The following is a 15251-nucleotide window of genomic DNA, read 5'->3' on the forward strand; positions in this document are numbered from 1 at the left end:
TTCACTATCTCTATAATTTCCTTTTCAACTATGGGCTTCAAGAACATAGAACTCATGTTCCTTTCAATTGTATTATTATTTATAGTGACGGATGTATCATCTGTACAAATGCTTCTTGCTAAACCAGGACCCACATTCACAAAAAACCTATTAAACTTCTCAACTACATCCTCCAATCTGTTGACCGGTGTATCATTGTCCATAAAATATTGAGGGTAGTTACTCCTGCTGGTACTGTTTCTAATCAATTTATTTAATATATTCCAAGTACCTTTCATGTTATTTTTATTATCCTCTAATACTTTAGAGTAATATTGTTTCTTACATATCCTCAATATATGTTGTTCTGTTATCTTGTATAACTTATATTTTTCTTCCGCCTTCTTTGAATTCCTTATATAATGCATTCTTCTTTTTACATGCATTCTGTAATCCCTTACTCATCCACGGTTTCCCACTGTAATTCCTTTTGTTTTTTCCCAGTCTTGCCCCATAAAGTCCTCTTTTAGCCTCCTTACAGCATGTTCGTTCATCACCCTCCTATAAAAAAGATTTGTTTTTGGCCTTTCTTTTCTATACTGGCAGTCATAAACCAAAAATACAGGTAAATGATCACTAATATCATTTATAAGTAATCCACTAGACATTTTGCTGTCAATATCATTAGTAAATATATTATCTATTAGTGTTGCATACTGGGTTGTTAATCTGGTTTGTTTTGTAATTTTTGGGAATAACCTACATCTATATAATGTGTTAATAAACTCCTCAGTTCCTGTGTGCTTGTTAGGATTTAACAAATCTATACTGAAGTCACCACATATGAACATTAATTTATGACTTATTGACGAGTAATTTTCTTCCATCCAGTCATTAAATTTTTCTATGCTGGCTCCAGGTGCTCTATAAATACAGATTACAACATTTTTCTTTTTTTCCAAAAGTAGATCAACAGTCACACATTCTAGTAAATTATCAACTACCCTGGTTTGCAGCTTTGTACAGTTCTTCCTTATTCCTTTAACAGGCAGGCACCTCTGGTCCTCTAGTCTGGCCTTTTTTAGTCAAACTGTCACAGCTACAATGTGTTAAGATACTGAAATGTAGTCAGCAGCTGAACACAATAAAATCTTTTTACTAATGGTTATGGTGAGGCAGAGCAGCTACAGAAATGACAGTCATTTGTCACCAGTGTTAGTAACCAATGGTTAATGCCACTTTATGTCAGCACATCAGATTTCAGAAAGGGGAGATTTCAAAAAGGCTGCTTATTGCAGTAACACCTTCCTACATGTTAATAAGTAGAGCAGCACCTTTTGCTTTGCCCTTGTGTTAAATGGGAGGAAAAAAATTGCTCAGTGTGCACACTGGTGCTGACCAATCCCAGTACTCACAGCACACATATAGCAGCTGCACCATATGGACATTCAGAGACATTCGTGGCACAGTCTGTAGCAGTTGTTTAATAGCATGATCTTTTTATGTTTAATTCTTTTTTTTCCCTGCTCCAGCTTTTCATAATGGCCATGCAGAGACCCCACTCTACCGCTTCTCTCTCTCTGATGGCACCCTAGTCACAGCCCAGACCAGGAGTGACCTCTGCAGGAATCCCAACACCAATGAACCACAGTCTTTCCTGTCTACACACTTGCTACAAAGGTGCAATTGCTATAACAATCAAAACCACACTGAATACGATTTCTACAATCTTGGATGATCGTCTGACTGCACTGTGGTTCTTAAATGCTGTTTTCAGTTATTTGTACATTTTTTTTGTATTTTGTTGTAGGGAGCAAAATGTTTATAGTGGAAACCAGGGAGGAGGCATGCGGCCTCAAAGCATGGGTGTGAGCAATCCCAACCAACAGATGAACATGGGGATGAACAGGGGCTACAACATGGCTGAACAGGGCAACATGACACAAAGAGGAGCCCCTCCATACACCGGAGCCAACCGCATGAATCCCATGAACCAGATGAATCAAATGAATCCCCTGAGTCAGATGAATTCCATGCATCAGATGAATCAAATGAATTCCATGCATCAGATGAGTAACATGGGCCAAATGAATCAGATGAATCACATGACTTCCATGCATCCAATGAACTCTCCCATGAACTCAATGAACCAAATGGGGCCCATGAACCAGATGGGCCACCATGGCATGCATCAGCAGCAGCACCAACATCAGCAAATGGGTCAGTTCCATGGAGGTGGAGGTGGACCTGGAGTTGGAGGGTATGGGATGGGAATGACCAGTCCCCCCCAGGCTAGTCCAGGGATTAATGGCCCCCCACATAACATCATGGGTTCACCCAGAATCCGAAGAAGTCCGAAGACCGGTGCCAGCCCCTTCTCTCCCGGAGGTACAAACAAAACTTATTCAGAGCTATCAAGAAGTATCTGTAACTTTTAATATACAGGTTAATTTGTTTTATTCATGAATTGTTCACATGCAGGTATGAACTCTCCCATGAGCTCCAGTCACCCCGGTAACTCTGCAGGTGGAGGTGCCACCTTCTCCAGCAGTTCCTTGAATGCCCTCCAAGCCATTAGTGAGGGAGTGGGAAATCCGATGCCCTCCCCACTCATGTCACCTCCCACTCACAAGCCTGACAGCTCCCCAAGCATCAATTCCACCAATCAGGCAGTAGTGGGACCTTGTAAACCAGGCCTCCCAGCCTACTCTGACTCAAAGAGTCCAGGAAACTCACTGGGGGCTGGGGGAGAACAGCAGCCTCAGCAGCACCCGCACACTCCAACCAGCGAGGGCCCTCCTGACAAGCCAGACAGCCAGGCCAGCAGAGAGGTGGGTACAGCTAGTGGAGAATCCAACCGACGTGTCTCTGACAACAAGTGCCACAAAAAGCTTCTGCAGCTCCTCACCTCCCCTACAGATGAGCTGGTGCCACCTAATCACACGCCGAGCTCCAGACCCGGTTCCACACCTGAGGCTAAAGATGGAACAGGGTCCGTCACCAGCCCATCTTCCTCAACGGGAGTGTCGTCGTCTACAGGCGGGAATCACAGCAGTGTGTCCTCTGGTGGAACAGGACATTTAACAAATCAGTCACTGCAGGAGAAGCACAAGATCCTCCACAAGCTCCTGCAGAATGGGAACACTCCTGATGAAGTGGCTCGCATCACAGCTGAGGCCACTGGGAAGAACGTCTTGGATTCAGGGCCAGCAGAGCCTGGGCCTGCAGCCCTTGGTGGTGTTAGGGGATCAGAATCAAAGCAGGAGCAGCACAGCCCAAAGAAGGAGAAGCACCATGCTCTCCTTCACTACCTCCTCAATAAGGATGATTCTAATGAAAGTGGTGACATGAAGCCAAAGCTGGAAGAGCTGGAGGGGAGAGGAGCTCATCTGTCACGAGTCAACAGCTCTGACCTTCACAGCATGGATGGGAAGGTCAAGTTGGAGCCATCTGATGAGGTAAGGCTTCTACCCCAAACAGCAAGTTGCTAAATGTAGTTTAAAATACTCAGTAGATCATTTTCCAATTGTTCTTGTGTCTTGGTGGTTCAGAGAGAGACCCTGGAGTCAATTCTTAGCGTCTCAAGGAACAACTCTGGTTTCTACGCTGAACCAGACTCCAGAGCAGGGAAGGAAGTGGTAAACAAACCAGGAAATATGCCTGATGGTTTACACGGTAAGTCAGTCAGTAAAATTGTTCATATTATACATCCATCCATCAATTTTCTATACCGCTTAGTACCAAATGGGGTCACGGGGGGCTGGAGCCAATCCCAGCCAGCTGCGGGCGAGAGGCGTCATATTATACAGTATAATTAAATTAAACACACAGTTAAATCTTACATTGGACTGCAGAAATGGTCATACTTGATGTATAAAAGCACAGAAAGAGGATGCTTTTGTAAGTCTCGCATAAGGTGTCACAGTGTGGATGCTCTTCTATCACTTACAGTCTTAATCTTACAACCTGTAAAGATATATAAGCTCATCTTGGTATTGTGTGTGTGTCTCAGATGGGGAGAGAGGCCCCATGCCTTCAGTTCAGCGTGGTGCCTTTCAGAGAGCCTTGTCCATGGATGCCAAGCCCATGGGTGGTGAGGGAGCAGTAGGGGCCGGGCTGGCTGTGAGAAGGAATGTCCCATGCCCCACGCTGGTCAACCAGGAGAACATGGATGCTCCAATCCGACCTGGGGCTGTGCCCAGTGGCTTTCCTGGAAGCATGGGTGTGTGTCTACCACGAGGTAATCTAAGAAGTAACTTGCACACTTATTTCTTAGCATGTCCAAGACAGCCTGGCTATCTGTATAGACCTGGGTCCCTGGCACTGACCTTACTGATGAAGCACTCAATGTAAATGGTCTTTGTGTTCTTCAGGAGGTATGGGCAGAGGAATAGGAATGCCCCAGTGCTCTCCCATGGCAGGGCCAGGGGAGTGGGGGATGCACAAATCCAGCATCAGTCCTGTTGGTGGACCGGGACACCCAGGCATGGGTCGCTCTGGCCCAATGGGAGGACCTATGATTAGCCGCTCCAACAGTGTCCCTGGAAACACCAGGTCTATGCTGCAGCAGCAACTGATGGATATGGGTATGTCATATGTCATCATTGTCATGTGTGAAACTGTAACCAGTGAATATATGGTGACTTTACATAATAGTTGCATAATATGATAAAGTAATAGAAATATCTGAATTGATCTTTTATGAATTCAACTGCAGGTCCCAGTGAAGTCAGTATGAGCCCGTTTGGTGGACATGGACCCCCACCTCAGTCCCCCTCCTGGCCAGACTCTGCCATGGGAATGGACAGACCACAGAATAACTCAACCAGGTAAACCTTTGGCATCAGTCCAAATCCTATTCCTCTGTAGTTGGCAGTTAATAGTGTCTTCAGTCTCCTTTTCTTGATCTGACTTAAAAAGACAAGGCCATTGTGTGTGTGTGTGTGTGTGTGTGTGTGTGTTTTTGTTTGTTTTTAACAAAGCAAAACAACAATTTGTGAACTCACCATAATGTTTGTGAATCCAAATACTGGTTTATCTTATTTGTTTATGCCATAGAGCTTCATTATTGTCCATACATTTTAAAAACACACCAACACTGCACCAGGTGACAAGTTTCTTTCTTCTGGGTTATGTGTTTTTTCAAAAAAGAGCTTCAAAGGCTAAAAACAGCCATTACATGTACAGTCCCTGAAGTGTATGACCATGACCCCTGCTCTGTTTACACTACTGTGCTATCTTCTCACTCTATACTTAACAATGCAAGTATGCCATGTTTTTCAACTTCTGGATTCACAGACATGATGATGAGTACAGAAAATACAGTGTTGATTTTAGTCTCTGTATGGGATTGGTGGAAAATAAAAATAGAACATCACTGACCTTATTCTTTGACATCTTGGTCATTTTTTGGGTTTAGGGACCAGTTTGCACATCCCCTGGATGAGCTACTGGGACCCCTGGCCAACAGTGAGGGCCCCAGTGATGAACGGGCACTCCTGGACCAGTTGGACTCTCTGCTCAACACCGCCGATGTCATTGCCCTGCAGGAAATTGACAGAGCCTTAGGCATCCCTGAAATAGTAGGCCAGGTACAGGACACATAACAGTATACTATGGGTAATCCCAGTTCCTTTACTTGATTGTTCCTTGCTGTTCAGTCCTTGCTTGTCCTGGAAGTTGTTGTGGTGCACTATTCCTGCTCTGAGGAGAGAGGAATGAAGAGCAAGGAGGCTGCCTGGAGGAGGCATGAGTGTGGGTACAGTCATTCTTTGTGGAAGTCTTTGACACACCCTTTATCGGAAATCAATAGCAATTTTTTTTTCAGAGGCGATTTAAACTCATCACAGATATTCACACCAAACATGAAACAAATATGGAATGTGAAGTCCTAAAAGGTGGTGCTACAACAGTCCAGATTAAGTGATGATGACCTGCAGGTGTTAGTTCTGCTAAATACAAGGAGTGCATCCTGTACTGATTAAAAGGCAACTTGAAAAGTTTCACTGCTTAATGCAGGAGTTGAAACTGTACAATGGTTGTTTCTGGACTACTTCAGGATGTCTGTGAGTTGTTGCTGTTGCCATAGCACTTGAAGAGCCAGAGGAGCAATTACAATGACCCAATTGATCTGGAATAGCACCAGGCTGTGTGTCTGAGGTAAAATATATACAGAACATGGCTGTAATAAATAGGTTTAGCTAACCGGTGCACCATGTGCTTCTGGTAACAGTGCTGCAGCGTTCCAGCAAGCTGTGTCGTGATTGGCAACAGGTGTCCCTGTCACTGGTGGAAAGTTGAAAAAAAATCCACCTTGGGGTGAAAGAAATTAATGCCACTTTTTACTTCACGATATTCCATCATTGATGTGCAACGGTTCAGTGACAGAATTTAGATTCGAAAATTATTATCGACATGCAAAGAAAATGCAAAAAAAAATTCATCTTCATTGTGAAAAGACCTTAAGACACGAGGAAAAGATGCAATTAAGGGAACTGGGATTTACCAATTATGTATCACATACACTCATTAACAAGATGGAAATACCAGTGTTAGCATCACTGGCCTGCCTAAAATGTGACTCTAAATTATAAAGTGTATTTTTAATATAAAGAAGCAATGTATATTGAAGTGTAATGTAAAATATGAATATCATGACTAAAATACTTAAAGTAATGTTAAGAAGCTCAGACAGTGGTTCAAAATCACCACACAAGTTTGTTTTGGCATTTCTGCTCTTCTGAGTAGACAGTTACATCTGTTGTGATTTGAACTTGAATGTTTATGGTAGCTTGTTGTTGTTTGGCCAGTCTGTAAAGCTGATCTGCTACTTCTGGTTCTGCATTTGTTGAAATAGCTAAATCAGTTACTCATAGCAGGTTTTGCCTTAATATGGAATCAAATTTGTATTACCCTCTCTGTACCCCAGACTCAGGGACCTGAAGGTCACCAGCAGGGTCAGGACCAAGGCCTGGGTCAGTGCCGGCCATCAGAGACTTTCCCAGGACATGATTCCTCTATAGGCATGGACCAAAAACCCATGTATGGCCAGGGCTACCCCGGGCCCCCAGGGCCCCCCTCCATTGGCATTCAGCCTGGTTATGGTGGACACGGGATGCAAGGCCAGACTCCCGGAGGCTTCAACCCCATGATGAATCAGATGGGTCAAACAGGGGGCTTCCCAGGCATGGGGGCTATGGGCAACCCCCGTGCAAACCTGATGAGGCCTCGCATGCTCCCCACTAAACCTCTGCGACTGCAGCTACAACAGAGACTGCAAGGGCAGCAGGTGAGCACACACAACACACAGATTAAATTCAACTATATAGTTGTACAGAAAATAGGGCAGGGCAGCTTGTTTCTTAGAGAGAGTGTTTGGCTTCTTGGCTGTGATGTTAGCAGTGAATGTCAAAATAAGCAAACTAGCATTATGACCCATCTTCATGTTGTCTCATCTGGCAGTTTATGAACCAGACCCGACAAGGCATGAAGATGGAAAATGCCCCCGCTGGAAACCCTGCCATGCGTCCAGCCATGCAACCTGGCATGCAGCCTGCAGGCATTGCTGGTCAGGTATGTAGTCAGCACTTCTTCATGAACTAATGTAGTGTGCTCACACTTGCCACTTTTAATAAAGTCAGTCCAGTCACCATTTGCAGAGTTAAGGTCAAAGCACTGCTGTTTTTCTGCAGCCTGGTTTCCTGAATGCCCAGATGATGGCTCAGCGCAGCAGGGAGATGGTGACCATGCAGATGAGGAGGCAGCGGATGATGATGCTGATGCAGCAGCAGCAGCAGCAGCAACAGGGGCAGGGGGCAGCAGGAGGTTTCAGTCCTCCCCCTAATGTCACTGCACCTGGAAGCATGGACAGCCCCATGGCAGCTGCCTCGCTGAACCAACCTGGACAGCAGGGCTTCAACTATGGAGGTAACTATGGTGAGTTGACTGAGACAGAGGTGGCTGCTTGTATCACTTCCTCCTGGATGTTCAAGTTTTCACACTTACACTCTCTTGTGTTCTTGTACTTGCAGGTATGAGCCAACAGGGGGACCCATCATTTATGTCTCCAGGTAGCAGCTCGCCAGGAAACATGATGCAAGGACGAATGGGAGGTCCTCCTCAGAACACCATGATGCCAGGAATGCAGGGGAATCCCCAGGGAGGGCCCATGTACCCATCTGGAGACCTGAAGGGCTGGCCCCAGGGTGGCATGCCACGCAACATGTGCGTAATGTCAGGTTTCTTTGACGAATATCTTTCTGTTTTTAGCACTGCATTTGAAACAGGGTTATTCTTTCATAATTAAGTTGGATGGGTAATTTGGGCTTGGCATAATTTACTTTTTTGATCTTCTAGTTCATACCCCCAGCAACAGTTCCCCCAGCAGGGCAACCAAGGCCAGTTTGGACCCATGATGATGAACAATTCCATGGGTGGACCTGGGCTGGTCAGTGGGGCCGGTGCAGGACAGATGAGCCCAATACCAGGGCAGATACAAGGTCAGATGCAGGGCCAAATGGGCATGAACACCATGGGAATGGGCAGAATGCCAATGGGACCTGATCAGGTACAAGGTTCAGCTAAAGCTTGATTTATGGTCCTGCGTTGAATCTATGTGGAGTCTACCCTGTAGGCTACATAAGTGGCGTGCACCGTTGTGAGAATTTATACTTGTGCACTGGTGCGTCTGTCACCCTGCAATTACACCGCCAAAACGTTTGTTGGAGATGATGTGTTTATTACACTGCTGCATTTCTTCGCCACTTATAAACCACCGTGACTGAAAGTGAGCAGGTCATATTGAAGTTAAAGCTAATAGATGTTGAACAACCGTTACTTTTACTGACATTACTGAAACACAGATAGGAGAGAAGATGTCAGAGGAGTTGGTCTGTACGACCACTGAACCAACTGAGGCAGAACAAGAGAGGAATCCTGTACTTGTCCGGCCACTGAGAGATATGAACGAGGAAATGCGATACAAACAGTCACAGTTGTTGTTGACTGTGTCTCTGCAACGTGCAGTTACATTTCTGGAGAGGTACACATCAGGCGACAGCATAGAGTACAAGGCCACATGTTATCTAAACTGTGGGTACGATGTAGATTTAATGCAGAACCATAAATCGAACTTTACATTTAAAGCTTTGATGAAAGACATAATAGACATTTAAAATGTTGCGTTTTTATACATCCCACTATTATTCTGGCTCTGCAGAAGTATTGTTGAGGACAGCAGAATCTGGAGCCTGTCAGCTGTGCAGAGCAATCTGGGCCAGGAAGAGAGCTGGATTTAGACACACACACACACACACACACACACACACACACACACAGCAGGAGTTCCTCAGCATAAAACATGGTGCAGGAGACTCAGCACTGCATACTGCACATCCTGGGAGAAGTGGGCATCAAGGTTCATCCCCATCTGAAGCCTCACATGTTGTAACCCTGTTTAGGTAATGCAATGGTAATGCAAAAATATCAGTGTTTGTGTGTTTGTGTGTCTTCACTCGAGCTGCTTGGCACAACCAGGCTGCAGTATGGGACTACGGTACAACTGGCTGTGGCTGCACTTTACCAGGAGGCTTCTGTGTGGAATAAAGATTGATGCAATATATCTTCATCATTACAGCCTTACTAGAGATTCAATGCCTTCACAACAATGGGTTTCTGTTTGTTTAAGTTTTGTTTGTTTGTTTGTTTCTTATCCTCTGGATGCGCCTCATTCTTATGTCATTGGAAGCTATAAGCACACAGTTTACTATGTTATGCAGATTGGAGCAATAACTCACATCTCTATGCTTTCGACTGTAACTGAGCATCTTTACTCCTGTTATAAGCAAAATGGTACTGCAGTATTAGATGTATCAAATGTCCTCTGTGAATATAAATTGTAAATATTCTACAAAATATATCAAACCTGCTTTTTAAAGGCCCATTATTGCACAGCATATGAGACCAGGTTGTATTTTTTTGTCCCATAGGTCAATACTGATTTGGTTAATTTGCTTTTTTTTATGCCTTTGCAAATATTGCAGGCATGTTTGGGTTTTCCTTCTTCTGTCATTGTCTGAATTCTGAATGTTGTTTTTTTTTTTTTTTACTTTTTCAACAAAAAAAAAAGCTATGTCTTTCATGTTAAAGTAAGGCACTTTTAACTTGTAATGAGGATCCGATGAGTTGAAGATGTGAGCTTTCTCACTGTCAGATGTTTTATTGGATGGTGGTGCAAGTGACCTTTACCAGGACAGTCCATTATGTCATGTTGTTATTTTGTGTGATCATGTGTTAGCTGAGCTGTGTGTGTGTTTGCTCGTCTGCAGCACAGTGGAGGACAGAAACACTCTTCAGCTCGCTAACAGGCCTGGTCCTTGCAGTGTTTTCCCCTTCTCATCAGCTCCGTCATGTATTTTTTATTTACACATTTTATTCTTGTTTTAACTGTTAGTCTGAACTTGCCGAATCTACCTTTTCAACACGCGCAATCCAAAGATATTTTTCCAGTTTTCTGTATAGTTTCTGAGGTTTCTGGTGTACATTTTTTTGTGATATGCGTTATGTTATTCTGGTGGTAAATGGGTACATATCATGGATCTGTAATAGCATATGATGGCCATGTACTGTAAACAGAAAGGCCACGGGGCTAATAAGTTGTTCGTCCATGCGATGGCGATCAGCGCAGAATGAAGAGGACTGGAAACTCTCAACCCCCCACAGCAGAACGTTTATACACCCAGAAAAACCCACACACACACAAAAGCATGTCTGCTGTGAAAGAGAATTACTGATGGAATGAAATCCACTTTTAAGACGACATATCAATATCTCTTCTATTTTTCAGGAAACAATTTCATTTTATGTCCAGATTTTGTTACTTAAGGAAAAAGGAACTTTTTAAAAAGAGTTTGAAATCCAGAAAGCGGCAAGAGATCATTTGGTTTGATTTTCTGTGGAGGTAAGATAAGCTTTCATTTTGCGGGATGTATATCACAGTTTTTTTTTTTTTTCTTCTGATGATGTTGATATTGATGTAAATACAAATTTCTATTTAAATACTCTTGACTCTGGTTCTCTAATTATCTGCTCACTGTGGTTATGAGCAGCGATGCAACCACATAATGTTCTCAGTTCTCATACTGGTAACTATCAGCCTGTATATTCACTGACAAAAAACAAAAAGAGGGGTGGAGGGCTGCAGTTTTCATGTTATTGCAGAAAACTTATGAAGGATTCATTCATGTCCATGTTTAAATTGAATATTCTTCTGTCAGAATAAAAGCTGCATTGTTTTGATTTTCTGTGATGCTCCCTGCTAGAAGAACTCGGATACACACTGTAATATCAGGGTATTGTTACTGATTTGTGTAAGAAGCATTTTAATATTGTGGATGGCAGAGCTGGGACTAATATAACTGCTTTGCATACTGTTGGATAGTGCAGTGCATTATATTTTAATTTTATTTTTAGGATAATCACATGGTGTGTGTGTGTGTGTGTGTGTGTGTGTGTGTGTGTGTGTGTGTGTAAAAACTGCAACATTATACAGTGTATAAGTTGCTACGGAGTATAAAGGACTATTTTCTCAAATGTAGTGGAGTGCAAGTATAGAGTAGCATTTTATGGCGATATTTAAGTACAAGCACCTCAAAAATGTGTTTAAATATACTGTACAATGCGACTAACAATGTTTTAATTTTGAGTGTTCAGTTATTAACAAATGTGCTTAAGAAAAGTTAGTTTAGTGCCAAATGCCACAGAGTAGGAACATCAGTGTTACCACAAGGGGGCGTCGTTGTCTACTCCAGTTTTCTCCAACATAACCATCAGCTCACAGAGCAGCTAATACTGTGCAGGCTCGTTACAGGCTGCAGTTCATCTCATTGGTCACACGGGGGCGCTAACTGCAAGTGAGAGTCGGAGGCGGGGACATCAGAGTTGACTCACTATAAAGGGAATCTAAGTATATGAAATAAGAAAAAAGGAAACAAAAAATCTATAATAGAACCTTAATTTGACTTGATGTGGTACTAAAGTGTCCAATAGACGTGCTAAGGAGACCACAATAGCCTGGTCTTCACTTTCTCCACTGCTCTGCAAGATTACGTAAGAGATTTGTCGCTGGCACATAGATGTGCCAAACAAATCAGAAAGGAAGGACTACACTTGATTTACCGGTATAAAGGAAAACATTGAAAGAATTTGTATATGTTAAACAGTTCGATTCAGCCACTTATGGACACTTCTCTAACAGCTCAAGCAGTGTCAAAAAGGAAGTGTACATAGGATTAATAGTCAACTTATAACATCCAACTGTACTGTGAGAATCTCTACCCCAGAGCAACGCTCTCTCTCCCTCTGAGTGTTGGCGTGGTTCCCGGCCCATCTGCGGCCTGGCCCGTAGATTACTGTTTGTTAATGTTTCAATCAGCTGTGTGTTGAGGAATGTGGAGCTATTTAACCTGAACTTCCCCAGGTGTGCCGAGGCGCCGCTCAGTCTGGGCCCCGCCGCCCTCCCCTGCCCTTGGCACAAAGCTATCACACAAACACAATCACACACTGGCCACGGCGGGGCTGCAGCTGTGCGCATCTCACCGCAGGGAAATGGGAAAAACATTGCACCAGGGAGACAGAATAAATCTTATAACGAATCGCTACACCAAAGCCATTTTAACCCGCGCAGTGCCGAGAGAGACTAAAAGAGCTGCTGATTTACACCATAACGTTTTGAAACAGCTTATTCAAATGGACGTTTTATGAAACTTATATCATATATAGCTTCATTTGTCTTTAATTAACCATCTTACATCACTTATTCTTGGTCAGTGACTCTAATAAACACATCAAATCTTTAATTCTTAAATATTCATTGACTTCAATTATTGGGTTTATATTATACTTTATTTAAAACTATCAATTTGTCAAGATCTTTTGACCTCACGATTTTGATGTGAGACTTCCTCTTGAAATGTGATACGGTAATGACCCACAAAGAAGCAAATTACCAATTTAACTGGCTGTGCGCCATTATGTTGTCCACCAGCTTTGGTTTTAAGTTACAGGAATGACTTAACATCTTCATCTAGCTGTAGGATAGTGGCAGCCACTTCAAACTTCACGGGTACTCGGCTAGATCATGAGCTATTCAGACGATTATGACTTGGACTGTGATAAATCGCAACGAATAAGACTATAACTTCCCATAATAACCAGTCAAGACCCCACTGCAGTAAGGAAATCAATACTGAAACCCCCATAGTTGTAATGTGATACTAAATTTATGCCAGTCTTTCTCCCTCTCCCCCCAAAACATAAACACACTGACACTGAAGTATTCTTGTTCAAAAATAATTGTCTTGTTTTAATAAAAACACCAATAAGGGTACATTGTAAGAAAACAATATCTTCACATAATATGGCATTGTAATATACAATACAGTTTGTCGCTCAGGAATCTGAGAAATGTACTTTTTTCCTTTACAAAATGTTGAATTCTCTATGGTTTACATAAGATACAAAGAGCGTAACAAAAACATTAGCTTTTTTTTAAACTCTACAAGCAACAAGCGACGCTGGTTGCACTGAACTCGTCTTGATCCCCCCGGATAACGCAGATTATATCCGGACACCACCGGTCTTCTTCCTCTCTCGGAGCCCTCTAATGAATCGAGAGCCGTGAGTGACAGAGATCCTCGCCGCCGGAGAATGTCCGCACAACGATATTTGTCTACTTTTGGGAGTTTGAAACGTCCCTACGCTGTTCAAGGTTTTCTTTCCTTTTTTAATTGATGCGTTCGAGGTGTCACATCAGGTAACCTTGTTCGTTCTTTCCGATGCTGGCTGTGGGATGGTGGTGCGATGCTCCCCGGGCTCTTAACGGCACATTATCCTGTCGTCTGAGCATCCATTCTGCGAGGGAAAAGAAAGGAAAGCTATTTAGTACAAGTGGGTTATGTGGACACAGAGCTGTCACTATCAAAGCTGTGCGCAAAAAGAATTTTTACCCATGGACTTGGCAGCTTTACGCACACCTACTGTGGCATTCGAAAACATGCTACAGCGGCGCATGCAGCTCTGTAGAGCACTGGGCTATGCTGAAGTATACGTAACACGATATTTACCTCCACTGAGATGCTGGCGAGCTCTGCGTTCAGGGTGGTCAGCGGTGTGCGGGGGACGCTGCTGGTGGAGTGTTGGCGGCTCTTCTCCGGCTCGTCCAGTTCGACCTGCAGGTCCCATATGTAGTCAATGACATGCTGCAGGATTTCCACTTTGCTGGCCTTCTTGTTGGTGGGCAGAGTGGGCACGAGCTCCTTCAGCTTGCTATAGCAGCTATTCATGTCCTGGAGGAAGACGCTCATGTGTTCGTCCAGCAGCGGGATCTTGCACTTGGAGATGGCTAGGCTCTGATCGGACAGGCAGTGCACCACGTCCTCGCCACCGACCTTGCTCTTCAGGGCGCAAGTAGATCCGACAACTTTCATCTTGATTAGTGTAGGTGGTGTACTTTCCAAAGAAGATGAGGTAAAAAGTAGAGCAGTTAAACAATAAGACTTCTCGTCTTCGAGTTTGTGTCTAGGAAATGTTGACAGTTCTTCAACATCCACATGGGTAAACCCTCCTCTATTTTATAGTAAAGCCGGAGTAGAGGGCGTACTCGAATTGTCCTGTTTGAAGCCGGTGAACCAATAAGATGGCTGCGTTTGTATTAATAGGTCGGTCCACAACCGCACTCTCAGCCAATGACTGGCTCGCCTGGTTATCGGGATTTACAATCTGTTTGAGGGATGGCGTTACAAATGGAAACAAATGTGTGTCTTTTATGGGTAAAATGTGGGAATCCAGCTGTCCATGGCTTGGGGACTCTGCAGGTGTAGATTGCCTGGGGACAGTCAAGGGGTGGTGAATGCCTTGGTATGTATTGTGAGGATGTGTGTGGGACGGGACAGGATGAATGGCTAATGATAATTAGGCTACCACAGTGCCCTAGATTTGCCTCTCACAATCGGTGACTGCACTGCAGATGTGGATGACAGTAGTACAGTAAAGTTAGAGAATTGATTACATACAAATGACAAGCAACTTGGGGAACGATTCACTAATTTTTAAATTATTTCAAGATTATGAAGTTTATTCATAATAACCTTTTTGTGAACTGGGTAGAATGCAAGTGACTAAATGGATTAGTAGTTTATTAGTTTAATAACATTACAGTTTGAGGGCAGACTGTCGATTGTTTTAGAACGTGCTGCGGTTTTTCCCACAGCACTGCT

General features: G+C 43.5%; 2 protein-coding genes across 6 annotated transcripts in view; one reads left to right on the forward strand and one right to left on the reverse strand.

Annotated features, from left to right (window-relative positions):
• The window catches only part of ncoa3 (nuclear receptor coactivator 3), a 33769-nt gene extending 22471 nt beyond the window's left edge, over positions 1 to 11298 (forward strand). For 4 of the 5 annotated variants that reach the window (XM_020592946.1, XM_020592947.1, XM_020592948.1 and 1 more), the window contains 14 exons: positions 1512 to 1659; positions 1790 to 2367; positions 2461 to 3437; positions 3531 to 3654; positions 3992 to 4219; positions 4353 to 4565; positions 4697 to 4808; positions 5399 to 5570; positions 6908 to 7267; positions 7441 to 7551; positions 7671 to 7914; positions 8010 to 8202; positions 8335 to 8545; positions 9197 to 11297. In XM_020592946.1, the coding sequence (XP_020448602.1) occupies positions 1512 to 1659; positions 1790 to 2367; positions 2461 to 3437; positions 3531 to 3654; positions 3992 to 4219; positions 4353 to 4565; positions 4697 to 4808; positions 5399 to 5570; positions 6908 to 7267; positions 7441 to 7551; positions 7671 to 7914; positions 8010 to 8202; positions 8335 to 8545; positions 9197 to 9208 (3683 nt within the window). In that variant the 3' untranslated portion in view covers positions 9209 to 11297. Of the gene's footprint in view, positions 1 to 1511; positions 1660 to 1789; positions 2368 to 2460; positions 3438 to 3530; positions 3655 to 3991; positions 4220 to 4352; positions 4566 to 4696; positions 4809 to 5398; positions 5571 to 6907; positions 7268 to 7440; positions 7552 to 7670; positions 7915 to 8009; positions 8203 to 8334; positions 8546 to 9196 lie in introns of all 5 variants that reach the window. The other variant, XM_020592950.1, reaches the window with a different exon arrangement.
• Positions 11299 to 13318: 2020 nt separating this feature from the next.
• On the reverse strand, positions 13319 to 14589 carry id1 (inhibitor of DNA binding 1, HLH protein). The gene is made up of 2 exons (XM_020593320.1): positions 14100 to 14589; positions 13319 to 13887 (listed from the first exon to the last, which is right to left on the reverse strand). The coding sequence occupies exons 1-2, from the start codon at positions 14460 to 14462 to the stop codon at positions 13852 to 13854; spliced, it is 399 nt and encodes a 132-aa protein (XP_020448976.1). The 5' UTR covers positions 14463 to 14589; the 3' UTR covers positions 13319 to 13851.
• Between the last annotated feature and the right edge of the window lie 662 nt (positions 14590 to 15251).

The sequence above is a fragment of the Monopterus albus genome, unplaced genomic scaffold, assembly GCF_001952655.1.
Source record: "Monopterus albus unplaced genomic scaffold, M_albus_1.0 scaffold18.1, whole genome shotgun sequence".
Taxonomy (NCBI): domain Eukaryota; kingdom Metazoa; phylum Chordata; class Actinopteri; order Synbranchiformes; family Synbranchidae; genus Monopterus; species Monopterus albus.